This window comes from Anguilla rostrata, chromosome 2 (genome assembly GCF_018555375.3).
Source record: "Anguilla rostrata isolate EN2019 chromosome 2, ASM1855537v3, whole genome shotgun sequence".
NCBI classification, from domain to species: Eukaryota; Metazoa; Chordata; class Actinopteri; order Anguilliformes; family Anguillidae; genus Anguilla; species Anguilla rostrata.
Window position 1 is genome coordinate 985,691 of NC_057934.1, and position 18,185 is coordinate 1,003,875.

The window sequence follows — 18,185 nt, forward strand, 5'->3', positions numbered from 1 at the left end:
TGTAATGGGATTAGTTAGGGAAAATGACTGTTTTCAGTTTTTCTCCTTAATTACAGCATTAGGCCGTTTCAGGTAAATGTTATTTATTTAAACCTGTTTGACCTTTTGCCCCTAGAAGTGTAATAATTTGTGGACTATTTGAAATCCATATTTAATTTGAAATCCAGCAAAACTATCATATTGTTGATGTGCAGGCATCTAAGCATGACTTTCTTTCCTTCTTTTTAAAATTTTTTAACAAAGGCTTCACTCCTCCTGGGATGGACAGGTCGTCCCCGGACAACAGTCCGGTTCACGGGCTGGTGAGACAGGCTTCCATTACGACTGGAGCGAACATCCCCATAATAACTGAGCTAGGTACGCTAACGACCGCCTCGCCTCACACTTATTTCAGCCTCAAACGCCGGGGGTTCGGTCCTCCTTTAGGTTGGCTTTAATGTTTGTTTTTAAACTTTTGTCTGATGCATTATGTTTTCTGTGTAACCACACTTTTTCAACCCAGCTTGATGATCCCTGCCAACCTCTCTTAGTGCAGAAAACAAAAAAAAACAGTTTCATTGAGCTGCAGTTATGAACGAAATGTTGGTTGAATCCTTTTGTCTTAAAACAAAGTGTATCTATTGGTCTGTATCTGTATTAATACCTGCTTGTTGCTTAATACAGTGGCCAAATGTGTCATGTGTGGTATGTGCTAACTGACTACATTTTGAAACTGTTTACACATGCGTGAAGCTTTGGTTATGGATACAAAAAAATACAAAATACGAAAAAGGAAGAAATGTCATTTAGGGGCAAAGAGGAGCAAAAAAGCTGCCTTAACAAAAAAATAAATAAAATGGAGTAGCAAAGCGGGTCCCTTTATTAATAACAATGCGTGTGACGGTAATCCCTGGGCAGGGGGACTCATGAAAGTTTCAGGTCTCAGCGGGCATGAAAAGCGCTGGAGACTGGTCTCTGTAGCTCTCCCCTGACCCAGTTACAGCACATCATACAGAGAGGGACTCTGAGAACAGGGAGAGCAGGGTCTCATCTGTCCTCCCCCTCTGGGGGGGGGGGGCTATGCTATCAAACCACGGGAGGGACAGCGGTGCCCGATTCACAAGTTCAACTGTGAATTTAGCCTCTGTTTTTAACATTCGCATGTTCTTTGAATTGTGCCAGAGCTCCAAGCGCCGAAGAAACTGAATTCCCAAAGCATTGTAGGAAAAGAAAAAATGGAAAATGCATACGGACAATAAATGCTGTAGAGAATCTGGGAACGCTAACAGCCTTGCGTGTTCTGGAAGTTCAACAGAAGCTGCTCATCAGTTGTACTGGGTGAACCCTTTCAGTGTGAGTGGTGTATAAACGTCAAGTTGGAGACAACTGAGAGAGAAAAGGAAAGGCTTCTTTCTAAGAATTAACTTTCTTAAACGGATAAAATCTTTGTATTTTTCCAATAAAAGAGCTGGAAGTAGCAACTTTGATTGTGTAGGAAAGCAGGACTTAAGTTTTCTTTTTATGTAGCTTTTAGTCATACTCAAAGGCTTGCAGTCCCTACATGAATTCTGGTGGGGTTTTTTGTTCTAATACTGTAGTTCTCCAATCAACTCTACAGTCTTCGGCATGGTTAACTTTTATTCACCTGTATCAATAACTATTCCCCCTGCCTCCCTTCCCTGTGCCAACACCGCATCGTTAGCCAAACCCGGCAAACAGCCTGTGGTTTCATTCAGTCAGGACAAAAACGTTGGAACCAACATTCAAATGATAACCGAACTGGGTAAGCCTGCCTCCGCGGCCTTGTTCTGCAGTGTCTTATTCTCTCTCTCCTTCATCGGCTTCTCTTGATTTATCTGGCATCTGGCTGCAGTAGAGACCCGAACCCATGACATCACTTTGAACACATTTTATTCTCCGTTCTGGTTGAAATTGACTGTCTTGTTTTGGCCTTTTTTTTTTTTTTAATGATTTTTTTATTATTTATAAATTTTTTTATTTTTTGAGCATCGCTAGGCCTTTGATCACGTCAGTCTGTCCTCGTGGCTGTTTCCATAGCACCTCCTCTCAGTTCCTCCTCTGGCCCTTTTCATCAACCCCCCGTGTCAGTATGACAGACGCCTCGTCCTGGCTGCTCGCAGGAAGTCTCGGAAGAAATAAAATTTCAAAAACAAAAACTCCAGATCAAAACCTTCCTTTAAGCTGTTTATTTTTATTGTTTTCCGAGATTCCTTGCGAAGCGTAGATGCTCTATTGAAGCCATAGCACACAAAGAAAGCTTTATTTTTTGACGTGCTTTTCAAAATGAAATAGGATTTTGGTGTTTTATTGGAGAATAATGTCCATTGGTGCCAGAAGTTGCTGGAAACAACATTGAGGTAGACCGTGCCACGGGCTCACGAAACAGTCTAGAATGTTAATTTGTTCTTTTTATTTGAAATAAGTATGGGGTGAAATAAAAGAAATACATTCATTCTTTTCTTGAGTCAATCATCTGGGCTTAATACCCCTTTGTAATAAAGCAGCTCGAATCTGCATGCAGTGCATTATGCTGACTGACAAAAGAGCTTCAGTTCTCAATAAACGCCCTCACCATTAATTAATGTAATTATTCAATATAATTTTATATAATTTAATAGAATTATTTAATGTGTGTGCTATATGTCCTTGCGAAGTATGGTACAACCTCAAAATATGGAATGCTGTTTTTTAAAAGGATATACCCTGAAACGCCAGTAAAGATATATACTTTATAAAGAGTGTATTCGCAATATAAACACTCTTTAGCGAGCGGATATTCAGTAGCATATCCCAGCTGGTGAAAAGTGGAGCTCATTTCCTTCCTTTAGTTTCAGCTGCAAGCTGTGGTAATGCATGGCCGTGCACCAGCATGATTTACACGAACGTGGGATGTAACTTTCAGCAACACAAACTGATTATGGTTGGCAACCAAATCCTAACTAAATATGCCAGTTTTTCCTCATGTGTTGCCTAGACCAACAATTGATAACAGGCAGAAAAGAAGAAAAAAATACTCATGACAATTTATTCGAAAGCCAGATTATTAACGGTTGTTGTCATGTTTTGACAAACTCCCCGAAAATTCCACGTTTAGTGTAAGCATACCTCTTCCACTCTTTCAGTGCTTGATAATAACATTCCATACATCATTAAAACAGAACGTGCACGGGAGTGCGGGTAAGGATCCCTGTTCAACCTCCAAACGTCAGACTCCTCTGCTCATTTTACTGGCGTCGTTCCCAGCCACGCTGGGACTTCCTGTTGATTTTGCTGTGCAGTTTTGTGACTCAGATGAAGGACCTGGAGCAGGTTCGCCTCCTGCTGTCACTGGAGGAGTTCTTGCTGAGTGTTTGCTGGTTTTTCGGACTCCTCTGCCGTGTTCAGACCCCAGTAACCACAGCGTTTCCTTCTCGTGCCCTCTGCAGTGAACGACTCCAACGTTCAGTTCCTGGACCAAGACGATGACGACGACCCGGACACGGAGCTGTACCTCACTCAGCCCTTCGCCTGCGGGACGGCGTTCGCCGTCAGCGTGCTGGACTCCTTAATGAGCGCGGTAGGTTACAGAAACAAAGATATGGGACATTTCTGAGAGCTTAACGTAACAACAAGCTATACCGTTCATTGATGTGCACAGAGCTGAAATAAAATACCATGGCAATATGTCATTTTTATTATTTACATATAAAGAAAGACATCAATTTCTAATTTATATGGAAGTAGTACTCAACAAACCTTTTCACACTGGCTGTATTACATTAATGTAGAGAATATATACATGATATTAAGAAAGGGAATAGCTTATTAGAGTACAATAAATTTATTTAAAAAAATATTTTTTAAACAAATGTGGCAGGAGGTCATCTGAGTGTGAGAGGAGGGAATTCCTGATCTTATGAACATTACACAGTATGATTCTGGACTTTGATGGTGATGTTTGTGATTGAGACGGGTGGAGTTGTGATGCATATCAGGAAGTGCCACTGCATTTGACATTTAGAAAAATAATACGGAAAAAAGAAAGGATTTCTGTTTCATTAACAAAAGATTCATCAATACTAATTATTTGTTTAGCCGTTATTAAATCAGTTCTTTGTGGTGCTGGTGCTGTATTTTTCAGCTCACTGTGCTCTGGCCCTTGGGTAATGAACTGATGTGTTTTAAGAGCGCTTTCTAAAGCTGGAATAAAGGAATGTAGGCAGTGACCTCACCAGCGCCCTGCCTGGGGATATAAACATTGACAGCCAAGATCATGTGCAGTACTGTAGCGCAAGAAAAAACTCTAATGTTATTGAGCATATTCAGTACATGGACAGAACAGATCTCGTTCTTGCCCAGTTAATCGCCATAAGTATGATTCCCCCATTCAGCTAAAATGTGATTTTTGAAAATGTGCAAAATCTCATATTCACACATTTTGAACAGAGCCACATTATCCTTGGTATTCGGTGTATTGTTTTGAATGAAAGAGTCACTTGGACACACACACACACACACACACGCCACAGTTTTGAAACCTTAGCTTGAAAATCCTATTCACTTAACGTCACACGGAAAAGGGTATATACTTTTTCCAAAACCACCGAAAATGGGTGCAGCTCTTGCAACAGATGATCTTTGTTCATTCAGTTTTTGCAATGCTGAAAAATGTGTAAAGAAGTGCTGGGATACCCATGGCGATAAGTCTTACTCTGTGACAGAGCTTTCATTCCTGTACTTGAGCGCATCACTGCAGGAGTAAGAGAGAGCTCAGTCATTATATCCAGTGATGAGAGCAGTCTGCTGCTTGGCTTCTGTGAAATCTCAAGTGAATGTGAGAGGAGAGATGACTTATAAATGTTTATGAGATCAATTTATGTCTGCAATGCCAGTCTGAGTCATGCGTCCCCGAAGTGTGTCTCTCAGCCAGCTTAAATGTGTGTTTGGAGAGGGAGCGCCACATTCACACTGGCAACTGCAGCCAGCCAGCTGACATTGTGGATTATAGTCAAGTCTCTTAAGATGAAGGATGGCCCATGTCTGTTGAATTAAAGCTCCCTCGATAGCCAGTAGCTAGTTAACAGCTGTACATCCACTGAATAACACCTAGTAGTTAGCAAGATGTCATTGGTAGGTCAATTTTAATTATGATTCTGGTATATTGACATTAAAGTGTCTGACCTGGAGGAGAGAGCCTGGATGTTCAGCTGAGACTAGTTATTTGCCTCTCTGTTGTTTGTCTGGGGAAGAAACAATAGCAAGAACTCTTGCACACGTCTACAAATTTTTTTCACCTGCTTGGAAATCTGTTTATCATCCTACAAAGGCGCACACACGTTTTGCAGATAGGCCCCTTGGCTTGCTGTTCGTATTGAGCAGGTGAGATGGAGACTCCGTGTCCTCGAAGGGCAAACAGCCGCCCGGCTGGTCCGCTCGGCTGGTCCGCCCGGCTGGTCCGCCCGGCTGGTCCCGCTGGGCTGGTCCCGCTGGGCTGGTCCGCTCGGGTCCCGCTCAGGTTCCACCGGCGGACAGAAGTTGGGAAATGTGACGCTACACTGATCAGACAGACCTGCTGGATGTCCTGTCATCCGGGGGGGGGGTTAGTTTCAGGAGCCTGTTCTCATAAAACGTGTCATCAGATGGATTTTCGAGTTTTCGAGTGTCACACTCGATGCTTTAACAAGGCGAGCGCTGAGCGGGGCTCCTTCTAATGATTAGTCTGACATGTAAAGGGGGGGGGGGGCACCAGGCCTTTCATCCGGAGGAGATGTTAGCCGGGTTTGAGATGGGGGGGCGGAGGGGGGGGGAGGGGGAGACAAAGAGCGCTTCTCCCCCTGTGATGGCTTCATTTGTCCAGCTTCCAGTCTGAGTGAGGTTAGAACAAAGCGGCCTTCAGGTGCCGGCCCGCACGCTGGACGCAGGTATTGGCTCCTAACAGCCGCCACTCATCCATCATCCCGCCCGGTCGTCCTGTCAGCCTCCCTGTCACCGTGGAGACGTGGCTGCACGACGTGGAGATACATAAATACATCTAAAATGCCATTCTATAAGCTACAGAAAACTGGAGCTGTTAGCACTCATTGATTCCCATTCTGCTATTAAAACATGTTGAATCAATTTTTTTTTTTAAACCTTCCACATATTTACCGCATTTTTTTCAAATTAGCTGGAGAATGTGTATCTGTTTAGAGCATAGGTACGTTATTGTGTTTTTTGTGTGTAAGTTCTAAAAAGAAGGTGCTAGATGGCAGTGCTACACTGATCATCTGCAGACCTCACCTTTAGAGAGCACCTGTCTTACTGAGGCAGAGGGGGGCGAGAGCAGCACAGAGGGAGACATCACACAAATCACACAGACCAGCGTGAGGAGCCTTCTTTCCCTGACATGTCAGTGCAGTGCTCCAGCGCAGGCTGGGCTTGGGTTCTGTCTTCATATCAGACATGGGAGGTCATATCAGGTTCAGAATTAGTGTAATCTGGATGTTTCAGGATGGAGTGGGTGGTCCATTGTTTCCAGAGAACAAGATGCAGTTCATTTCAGCCAGGGCTAGTTTTTAGACATGATGCGTTGTTTTTCTGTACGTGTAAATAAGGTTAGAACACAAACAAGTAGAAAAAAGCATTCAGACACAACGTTCTTTCACCACTTACTTGTTGTAGATGACATATCCTCTTGATTTAAAAACTAAAATCAACCGCCTATAATTGTACACAAACACATAGCTGCTGAGGTTTATTCCAGGTGAGTGAGAGTAGAATTTAATTAGCATGGAAGGAGAAGCTCTGGCTGTCTGCTTGCCTTTGCCATGCTTGTATAGTGGTGTGTTTTTACAGTGATGTAGACAGACTGTTTTTATTCATGTGTTATATAATAAGAAGAATATAGCTGCCGCTTGAAGTGTGTGTTGTGGTTTGAAGTTTCGGTGACGGCTAATGGAAGTTAAAAAACCTGCAGTAATTGGGTTCCACTGTCTGTGTGCTTCTCGCAGAGAAAGCGATCTGACGAGACAGTTCTGGGTGCAAACAGCAGAACTGTGGGTAACTCGCAGTTTGGATTTTCTTCAGGTTGTGACTAATGGGTTGTTTGCTTAAAGATTTTTTTTTGTGTTTTTTTTTGTGTTTTTTCTCTGTGCAGACGTACTTCAACGACAACATCCTGACTCTGATCCGGACGCTGGTTACCGGGGGGGCCACCCCGGAGCTGGAGGGGCTGCTGGCGGAGGAGAACGCGCTGCGGGGGGGCTACAGCACCCCCCAGACGCTGGCCAATCGGGACCGGTGTCGCGTGGCGCAGCTGGCGCTCTACGACGGGCCCTTTGCTGATTTGGGGGTGAGCGGAGATTCTGAGAGGAGCTGACCGGGCCTGCTGTTCTTGTCGGGGCTCTGCTTTTACTTATGGGGGTGGGGGGGGGGGGATGGGATGCGAAGAAGCCGGAAACTGAGCATGTGTATCACAGTGGGCTTTGATTGTCCCGTCCCCTGTAGAACAACAGGCTCTTTCACAGCACTGCTTTTACAGGTTTCTGTATTATTTGTGATTTATTCTGCGTAACCTTGTGCTCTATAACAACAGAACTAATAACAGAACTGCTCATTTTTTGATCAGGAATTAATAGTCACAATAGTCGGTTTTTACATTGCTCAAAAGCACATTGATGATTGTTGTCCAATTAATCTTTTGTGTTGATAATAATATTAAACTCAGTGCATTTATGCACAATAAGACTATCTTGTTGGAAAAACTGGTAACAATTGTAAAGCGGAATGCATGAAGCATAACCATGTTTTGCTCTGACTTTGAGCAGAATCTGACAGTAATCTGCTACATATTATTATTATTATCAATAATATTATTATTATTTGTTTTTTGCAGGATGGTGGCTGCTACGGTGACCTGTTTTGTAAAGCATTAAAAACGTATAACATGCTGTGCTTTGGGATTTACCGGTTACGAGACGCCCATCTCGGCCCGAGCCAGTGCATGAAGCGGTACGTCCTCTCTGTGTGGCCCCGTGGGGCCCGTGGGATAGAGCACACGCGCGTACATTCCTATACCACCACTGAACCTGTAGACACACTGTATGGGTGGGTTCATGGGTGTGTACTCACATATATAGAATCTCAGAGGTGCAAAGCTCAGAGTTACTCAGTTAGGTCAACCAAATGGGATGTGAAGCACTTATGCCTTATCAAGCTCTTTGTTATCACTGAACCAAAAACGAGATCATTAAACCAAAAAAACCCTGTAATTTACTGAGATCTTGATTATTGCTAGTTAGATTTTTGATTATTACCTTGGGATTATAGCCAAAAAAAGGAGAGCTGTGATAAGGATACTTGTAGTATAGGAGGTTACTAATGCATGGCAGCTGCTTGCATCATCACTTTGCATAAAAATGCCAGTCCAGATTTGCTCCACATGATCGCTGTTTATTTTCATATGTTTTACTGTTAGATATTTATCTGCTTTTCCCTCTCGTTTACCTTGCACAGGTATGTCATAACGAATCCGCCCTATGAGTTCGAGCTGGTGCCCACGGACCTGATCTTCTGCCTGATGCAGTTCGACCACAACGCCGGCCAATCACGGACCAGCCTGTCCCAGTCCTCACACTCCTCCCATTCCTCCAGTAAAAAGAGCTCGTCCGTCCACTCTGTCCCCGCCGCCCCCAGGGCCAACCGCAGCCGGGCTCGCGAGCCCAGGGACAAGCAGAAGTACGTGCCCCTGTAGAGACGCTCCGCCCTGTGTGTGTGTGTGTGTGTGTGTGTGTGTGTGTGTGTGTGTGTGTGTGTGTGTGTGTGTGTGTGTGTGTGTGTGTGTGTGTGTGTGTGTGTGTGTGTGTGTCTGCGTGTGACTGTGTGTGTGTGACTGTGTGTGTGTGTGTAGGTGTTTGTGTGTGTGTGTGTGTGTGTGTGTGTGTGTCTGCGTGTGACTGTGTGTGCGTGTGACTGTGTGAGTGTGTGAGTGTGTGTGTTTGTGTGTGTGTGTGTGTGCGTGAGTGAGTGTGTGTGTGTGTGTGCGTGTGTGTGTGTTGCTTCCGTCGTCTCTTTCCACTCACGAGAGACTCTGCTGTGCCTTTGTGGTGCTTCCTGTTTGGGCCGTGGCCATTTGCATGTGACCCTCACTTCGACTTAAACACTGCATCGACCGTCTTCATCACCATCATCGTCTTCATCTTCATCATCATCATTGCCCGTGGTCCCAACGCTCTCAGCTGTCTTAAAGGAACTTAACGGTCCAGCACCAGTGTGTTCACACAGAGTTAGCTTAAGGAACCTAAAAAATGTGACTGCATTATTTACAGGTAGATATTACTGATAACGATACAACGGACAGCCATGAGATAATGCTGCTAGACTGGAAGCAACAGTTTCTGTTAATGCAGTCACACTTCTCAGGCGTACAGTGGTATACACACTCAATAGCACTTCTAAGAAGGTTGCACTGCACAGTGTTCTGTTCATTTGAACTCAGAAGTACCTTTCAAATGATCACATTGATAAAATACTCTAATACTGAAGGTTTTGCTCTTTAACCGAATCATATATTTGTTGTCTATATCTGTTGCTCTGACATCGGTGTTTATCGAATACTTAAAACACTGTGATGCTTGTGCTTACTATGTATGCTTAGACGTGTAAAATATTAAAAGTTCTAGCCTGAAAATAAAATACTAGGTTTGACAATATAATTAATAACAGACACCATGAAAGGATTGTAATTTCTAAGCTATGATTAATCTCTTTAGCGAGCATGTCTAAGATGCCTTTTATTTACGATTGTATGTGTTACTGTCTGACACCTTTTGATAGATTTAACAAGTCAGTTGAGAAAATGTCTAATTCATGTGAGCTGCACTTGGTGTATGACTGTCGGAATTTAAATGTTACCTTTCAACTTTTGTGCAATAATATAATTAATTAAAGGCTCAATTATGTGGCTAATTTTTCCACATAATATATGATTTTTCTACTTTTACTCAAAATGAGAAACTGAAAATGACTGGCTCAGATCAATGCACTGTCCCAAAATTCAATACAAATGAGTTATTGGATGTCTTGTTATAGGATCAGTTATTATCCGTATGTTTTCTTTTATCAATGTGAGCCCACTTTACCAGAAATGGGCTTGTACTGTTATGATCTCAAATAACTCTCAAATGAAATGGAAGTGCAAGTTGAACTTCTGCCAACGATTTACCAAAACAAAAATGAGTGAATTAGTTTTCACTGATCATGTGGTGTGAAAGGTGTTTGACCACAATTCAGAGACGACCGTCATCTTTTGCAAGCATACACCCATACTATATAAACAATTTTTAAAAAATTTTATTTGAGTATGTGACCTTTCAAAATACTGAAATTGATTAATTATAGCTATACTTGAATTTGTACTCATGGAGTACTGTACTGGATAAGGCAATTATAAAAGTTAAAACACTGTAAGAAGCATGCATTAAACAAATATGGAATAGTTTATTTTCGGTTTCAATATAAAATCCTGCCTTCAACATAATTTCAGTATTTTAAAGGCTAGCTGCAATTTGCTAATTTACTTCAAATGAAGATTGCATGTAATCTGGGAACAATGTGCAATGCTGTGAGTCTGAAAAGAAAGTGATATAAAACTCAAATAAAATATACTCATATCACACAAACCACAGTGTTTAATCTTCTGGCCTGTAGAGTGCTGAGCATGGGGTGTTTCTGCGTGATATGTCCATCACGACTTGCACATACTTATGTGTTTAAATATACGTATGTGTACGAATATATGAACTTGTGCATGTAAATGTTTACATGCATTAAGATTCATATATTTTTAAGTAGACGTTCTTGGAACACAGTGTTGGTTTCAGCCTGGAAGCTGAAGCTTGGTTTCTAAGACCAGAGCATTTCTCCTGACATGACCAAAATCTTACAGACCGAATGTTATGAATAATAAGAACGATAATAAACGTAATACACGCATGCTTGCTTCCTTGCAGTTCCTGTGCTCGAGATGCTTCTTCTAGAATGCCTCATATTGTCAGATTTTACTGCAGGAGAGCCACAGAGAGTGATTTACTCCGGAAGTAAATATCGTAGTGTTCTGCCGAAAGTGGGAAACGTCGCTACGTGTTGGGTGTTTAATGCAAATGGAGGAGGCGGAGTTGAGGAACAGCTCGGCGTTTCGTATTGGCCGATGCGTAGTGCCGGAGCGATGTTGTCATTTTGGCGCATTAAAGGCGAGGAGAGGGTGATGCTGGAAGCTCGCGGGCGTGACTCCGCCGGTTTGCCGCGTGCGGACGGCCAAACTCTACCTGAAGGGGGGGGGGGGAGCTGGGGGGGTACTTATTTGTCTGACATCACAGAGCAACAGCATCCTATGAACCTCAGTGGGACTCACACACACAAACACATTCACACACACACAGACTGCTGTGAATCAAACAGCGACACATATCGCTCTGAACCACAGTGGGACACACACACACACTCACACACTCACACAGACCGTTGTGAATCAAATGGTGACACACACGCTTCGCTCTCCCGCCTCGGAGTGTTGAGCCAATCGCGTCGCTCCCTGCGGGCGGTGGTTTTTTTCAGTTTTTTTCGCCGCGTTTGTGGTCGCGCCCCAGATCTGTTACCTCTTCGCTCTCTGCGATTGGCTCGCCCCAGATCTGTGACCTCTTCGCTCTCTGCGATTGGCTCGCCCCAGATCTGTGACCTCTTCGCTCGCTGCGATTGGCTCGCCCCAGATCTGTGACCTCTTCGCTCTCTGTGATTGGCTCGCCCCAGATCGCACTCCGGGCGTCGCCCTCTTGTGTGTTCCCTACACACAGGGGATTTTATGATGTTGGTTTTGAGGCAGCCCCGTTTCAGTCTGCCGATACCTGCGCACCATTTTAACACTGATGTACGCTTAAGGGCATGAAAGACAGTCAGTAAAATTCACAGTCCTTTTGAGTGTGCTGCTTAAAGTGAGGTCGGCCTACTGCTGATTGCAAACTTAGGTGAATATGCCAAAGATTTCTCTGTGTAGTAAACGCAGTACACTACGTACCCAAATATGACTGGTTGAGTTTTGTTGACTTTCAAATGCTCTTTCAAATGGCTGGTTCATCTCATTATGTACTTGTGATTGGGAATGATTTATTCTGCTTATAAACTATAGGCCCATTGAAACGGCCTCAGAAGTGACTTTAAACCAGCGAACCCAAAGCAGAGGAGAGGATGTGGTCATGTCAGTGAATATGTGTTTTTTAGACATTTGTCATTTGCTTTAAATCCTGTTAAACTTACTTAGACTGCTTCTTTCTCTGAAGTGCAACAAGGATGAATAGAATGGGCCCAGGTATGACTGAAGTTAATGATTATGCATGAAGTAGCAAATGCAGTGGATTTGAATCATTACTTTGTCCTTGTGGGGGAATTGCAATGGAAAGGGACGGTGTGGTGTTTGGTAGAGTCATTCTGTATGTCCTCACTTCCTGACAGGAAGTGAGGTGGCTGTTATTGCTGCCATGCTGTTGCATTGCCTGAGACCACCCCAGCACTGCATGTGGTTCATCATGTTTGTTTGGTCTTTTATTTCCCCTCTATACTTCAACCTTTCTTGTTTTAATTTAAATCAGGATGAATACTTTTTTTAAAGAAAAAAATGGTCTGTGTTTTTTATTTCTGTTCTTGTATTTTTTTCACAGATTTACTGACATTTATATGTGTTCTTACAATTTATGTGTTTACTTGTTCAAACAAATTAAAATTTTATCTCATAATACAGCACTGAGCAACATAACCCCATATTCACAATAAAATACATCCCCCTCTCTTTACAAGGCATTTTATGATCTATAAAGAACCTAGAGATGAAGCGTGCACTTACACGCGTGCATACTCTAAACTGTGTACTGTACAGTACAGTAAATGAGGATGCAGGGGGAGTGTGCTCAGCCAGCAGTGTACTCAGGGGGAGACCGGAGGCACAAGCAGAGATTTTTCACCCCCCCAGGCACTGCCACACTCACATCAAACCACCGCGCTGCACTGAGCCCTTTGCATGCAGGCAGTCACACTCACCAAGGCTCACACTGAGTTACAGCAAGTATCACAGCTCCTGCGAGGGGGAAGTGGACTCATTTTACTTTTAAAAAAAGGCCAAATTAAGAAAAGAATCCCCGCATATTTCTTCAATGGAGAAAATATAGTTTTACTCAATGTTTTTTTAAAAAGTATTATTTTCCATTATATAACCACTGTTGTCAAGCACACATTCATAACCCTTTCTTCCTTTGCTATACCACATCATAGTAGTTCTGTAGATGTGCTGGAACTTGTTTTAAGTGTTAAAACATGATACAAATGGACACAGGAACACAAATTTTAATCAGAGCTCTTTGCTGCACTCATGGAATACACTGAGTGAGTGTATGCCATGGGTGTGGACTGCAGGAGAGCTCAGAACAATTAGGACCGAGCCACTTAAGGCCGAGAGTATAATAGAGTAAGTGTGTGGGCATGAAGGGCATTGGATCTGATGTGAATGTTTTTCCCTCCCCTTTTTTTCTTTTCTTTCTTTTTTTTTTTTTTTGATTGCTTGGCTGTCTCACAGAAAAGAAATGGTTTACAGATGAGCCAGAAAATGCCTGCCCAAGGAACATTCAGATCAAGCCCATGGGCACTCACGTGGCCAATCAAGTCAATCAATACAAATCCACAAGCAACCTGATTCCACCAATCAGAGAAGTCGAAGACGAATGCTGAATGGCAGGCATGACACTGTCGCTGAAGGATGAGGAAGTGACGGTGTTCGCACTGCGTCGTTCCTTCGCTTACTCGAACCACAGACCAAGGATCAAGGATTACCCTGCGATCAGGGACGTAGAACGGAGCCGACCTGCCTGTACACATTTAATATGTTACCTCCATACATTGGACAGACATTACTTTATAAATTATATATATATAATTATATATTATATAATTGTATATATAATTATATATATAGACAATCAAATAAGAATTGTACAGCCCATAGCACTTTTAAATTATTTTAATTTAATAATTTAATTATTTGAGGGGAAAAAAATTGCTTCCTGTGATTTTTTTCTTTGCAATACTGCACCGTGTATGTGACCCGACTCCATAATGGCCTGTTTTCGGAGAATGAGGGTCACTCCAGCGAGCGTTAGCTGAGACAGCTTCCGAAGAATGTTAAAATCCAACCGTAACGAATGGAAACGTTTTCTTATGCATATCCCATTTCTACTTCTTTTACCTATTTGCACTAAGGAAGTTGTTTTTGACTAAGAGTTACCCCCCCCCCCCGCCCCCAGCATTTCATTTCCAGTTGTTGGATGCGTCTGTGTTCTTTTGTTCTGTCACTGTTTGTCCAGCTTCGAGCTTCCTTTTGTTGTCGAACCACAGCTTATCAAAACCCCAGATTCCCCCCGCAACTCCAACACACATGCATTACAGTATCATGGATTAATCTGACTTCATTCAGTCATTAACAATGTCCTTAAAACTGCTAAAAAAAGAAGCTAATATGCATTGTTTGGATTTGAATCCAGTGAAGTCTGTACACATCTGTTGAAGTTATAATAAGTGAAAATGGCTGATGATAATGTCTTGTCGAGCAGATATAATCTAGTCTTCTGTATACTTCTGTGTCTTGGAGCCTTACTCGTACTGGACCTTGGGTGTGGTTTCTCAGTGTAACCCGCACACAAATCGAAGCAGAGTGTGATATTTATATTGTCCAAGAAGACCGCTTCTGACCAGGTTTTTGAAGCTATTTTTCCGCACCGTATAAATTGCCAGTACATCTCGGATCGATGCTCTAATATCCCTTCGGCATCTCGCCTCTGTCAAAGCCCCTCCTTGAAAATGGTTTGCAGACTTCAGCTGTTTACAACTTCCAGCAATCTCTTTGCATAAACATCTATCCGAGCTGACTATGGCCATTCTTCAGTGGTGGCCTTTTAGTGGGAAAACTAACGGAACACCATCCACCTTAAACACACACATTGTTCCTGCCTGTGGCCCAAATATGACTGAGCTGTTCTAATTGGGGAATATTCAGGGATACAGTGACTTAATGCGAAGCAGCTATAAAATTGGTTTCATATGATTGCATTGCATGTAAAAAAAAAAAAAAAAAAGTAGTTATTAAAAATGAGGAATGCGAGATTGCGGTTTGTTGCAGTGTAGAAGTGCAGAAATGTTTGGATGCCACGTATTGCGTGAAGTGGGCATCTCTTGTTCTCCTTTGGCTGCTGCCCCAGACTGGCACAGGGCTGGCATGGAGGCTGATTAGTGCTTGGATGTTCTCCATGACCAGTTTCTGATGCCACCCCCCCCCCCCCCCCCCCCCCGAGGAATGTTGGGAAAAGAGAGACACGGTGACAGGTTTTTCCAAAACAGCTCAGTCATACGGCACATGGGGAGCGTCTGCAGCATAGCGTCACATTGGAGTCGTTCTGGCGCAGGCCGTGTGCAGGCAATCTGAGGGATCAGTTCAAAACTCACAGCAGCGCAAGCTTTTAGTGCTAGAGGGCCGTCTTTGACATTGAACTGAATTCTAACTTTGTTAGATGGGAACTTAGTTTCTAGCAAAATGCACGCACATATGCACACACACACTTGTTTTATATTCATATGAGCATGAATTCCATTTTGTACGTATTTTTTAAATACATTTTAGGAAGACTTTTTGAATTTACAGGCTAAAAAAAATACGTTTCACCATATACATGCTATAACTGTTTAGAGTGATCTGAGTCTAGCTTTTAACAGATCGATATAACACCAGTCTCCATCGCCATGCTTTTTTTTTGCTTTTCCCTGAGCTACGTAAACACACATACACAGTGATAAAAACACGTAAATATTAAACACCCACGTATATGCAGGCTTGTATCAGTTCGCAGGCTCTGTTGAGGAAAACCAGTTCAATATCATACGGTTTATACCTTGCAGATATTACTGGCTGCTTCCGATTGTTTTGGCAGTGATATGAATTTAAAAATATGCTTAGTGATGCCCATTTCCTCTATTGGCAGAAACAGAAATTAAAAGGAATTATGAGTGATAAAGAATAATTTGGCATGCATACAATTTAAAATTCAGCATTAAAGGAACATAATCCAAACAAAAAAACATTTAGAGAAATGCAGTTATTTTTTGCCCTTTAGATTGCTCAGAGCTACCGCTTATGTGTCACATTTTCCATTAATGATATTTGAACTACAGCAGGTTTTACGTAAGAAACTGTTCTGCAGATCGCGCCACAGAAATGGCATTTGAGAATTCCCGGGTCAGGAGCAGGTAGATAACTGTAAATCAGTTTACTGCAAAATGCTGCAGTCCGTGGAAAACGGTAATACTTGGCGGCAACATCTGCTGTGTACATTCTGTCCGTTATAGAATACATTTTTAAATCAAAACAAACTCAGCCTTCGTGACGGTCTACTGCGTGTGGTCATCTTCAAGCTGCAGCCACATACAGTAGACTGCACACTGGAGTGAACTTTTTAATTGTGATTACATGTTGTTACAATTTGTAGCAAGTAGACTTTAAAAAAAAATGTGAATATAACGTATGTATAATTGGATAGTCGATGATGCACTTGCTAGCCTGAAAATTGACCATTTAAAAATTGCATTTGCATTAAATTGGAAAATGAAAGTTAATTGTGTAATATGAAATGAGATTATTCCATTGTACTGTACTTCATTGTTCCTTTTCCTGTAATGAAATCCAGTTGTCAAATTGTTGTGCAAAACATAACCATGTCTGTGTAGCTTCTCAAATGTTTCATTTCACAAGAGGAAATCAGTCTACTATGTGGATTATGTGCAAATGCTCAAATTATTACATTCCATACTGTACACTTAATTACATGTTACTTTAACCCATTGCTGGCCTGTCTGAAGCTCTTGTTATCTGTTTATTACATTTATGTTAAAGGATCTGTGCATTTGATCACTTTCTTTAAATTTAAAAAAAAAATTTAGTTTCCCACTCTAGTGTTCAGACACTGAAACACTACAAACGTGCAGATGTATGTGCACATAACATTTTATGAGAATATATTTCATTTAGATATATATTTTTAATAACCAAAGATAACTTATTTCCTAAATTCAACCACTTTTACTCACATATCAGTTCATTTCATTTGATGTTGCGGGAAAACCACTGTTGTGTGCTGTACGTCTGATTGGTCTGCTGTCCTTTCGAACGTGGGGTATGTTGCCAATCAGTGTTACTTATCGGAAACACCACCTTGTATGTTTTTCTGTGTGTCATTCAGTCATTGGTAATGTACTGTCGACAGGAAGTCGGGGGCATCAGGGTGTGGCGTGTGGCACAGAGAACATCCAAGCCTTTAAAGCCTCTTTGCCAACACAGTGCCAGGCAGCGGGCAGTAGGCCAAGGGAGAACTCCTCAAGACCCACTCCAGCGAGAAGTGGCATCAGCGGTGTGTATTATAGCTGCTTATAGATCCATTTGAGATTAAATATGCAATGCATCACATGGAAAAATACATATTTATGGCTGCTGGATACACTGTATGATTCTTATGATTTTATTTTATTTTTGTTGAATAAAAGGGGGACCTGTACAAAACGAGTGCGTAGACTTACATTACATAAATGACTGAATGACACAATATGAGCACAAGGCAGCAGACCTCTCGATGGATACCAAGTTCATGGCCTCATTAGTGTAATCTGGAAATTATATACTATTCTTCATGTGTTAATTATTTCATTGATTTGCCTGTCACCTATTGGCTGATACTTGTCACATGAGCTCCTGATCTTTTACCCTTCACGCATTGGTGTTCCATTGTTGCAAACTTTTCATTTGTCAGTGTTAAAAGATTGATTTTTTACTTTATGTTTATTTACTGGGAGTTGTAAATGATTAAACAAACAAACAAAACAAAACAAAAAAACATATCATTTGGGGTGTATACGTCTTAAGTCAGCATTCAAATTCTGAAGCCTGGGAAATTTGCCTTGAGTACGTCCTCATTGGAAGTCTGAGACGCGTGATCATTACAGGAAAAAGGAGCTTGATGCAGCAGTCTTTACCTTCGCTACAGCCAAGGGATCGGTGGAGAAACTGATGGTGCTGAGTTGATCTACCTGACTCTGTCATACGATATCCGCTGATAAATATATTGTCTTGTACAAAACGTTTGTACATA

At 42.1% G+C, this 18,185-nt stretch overlaps 1 protein-coding gene across 14 annotated transcripts in view; it reads left to right on the forward strand.

Annotated features, from left to right (window-relative positions):
• LOC135243072 (calcium-activated potassium channel subunit alpha-1a) overlaps positions 1 to 17,547 on the forward strand; it is a 166,514-nt gene extending 148,967 nt beyond the window's left edge. For 4 of the 14 annotated variants that reach the window (XM_064314689.1, XM_064314602.1, XM_064314656.1 and 1 more), the window contains 7 exons: positions 244 to 357; positions 1,682 to 1,762; positions 3,426 to 3,556; positions 7,115 to 7,309; positions 7,853 to 7,968; positions 8,473 to 8,694; positions 13,577 to 13,731. In XM_064314689.1, the coding sequence (XP_064170759.1) occupies positions 244 to 357; positions 1,682 to 1,762; positions 3,426 to 3,556; positions 7,115 to 7,309; positions 7,853 to 7,968; positions 8,473 to 8,694; positions 13,577 to 13,598 (881 nt within the window). In that variant the 3' untranslated portion in view covers positions 13,599 to 13,731. Of the gene's footprint in view, positions 1 to 243; positions 358 to 1,681; positions 1,763 to 3,425; positions 3,557 to 7,114; positions 7,310 to 7,852; positions 7,969 to 8,472; positions 10,950 to 12,290; positions 12,320 to 13,576 lie in introns of those variants that run through there. The other 10 variants (XM_064314577.1, XM_064314594.1, XM_064314610.1 and 7 more) reach the window with 4 other exon arrangements.
• Positions 17,548 to 18,185: the final 638 nt, after the last annotated feature.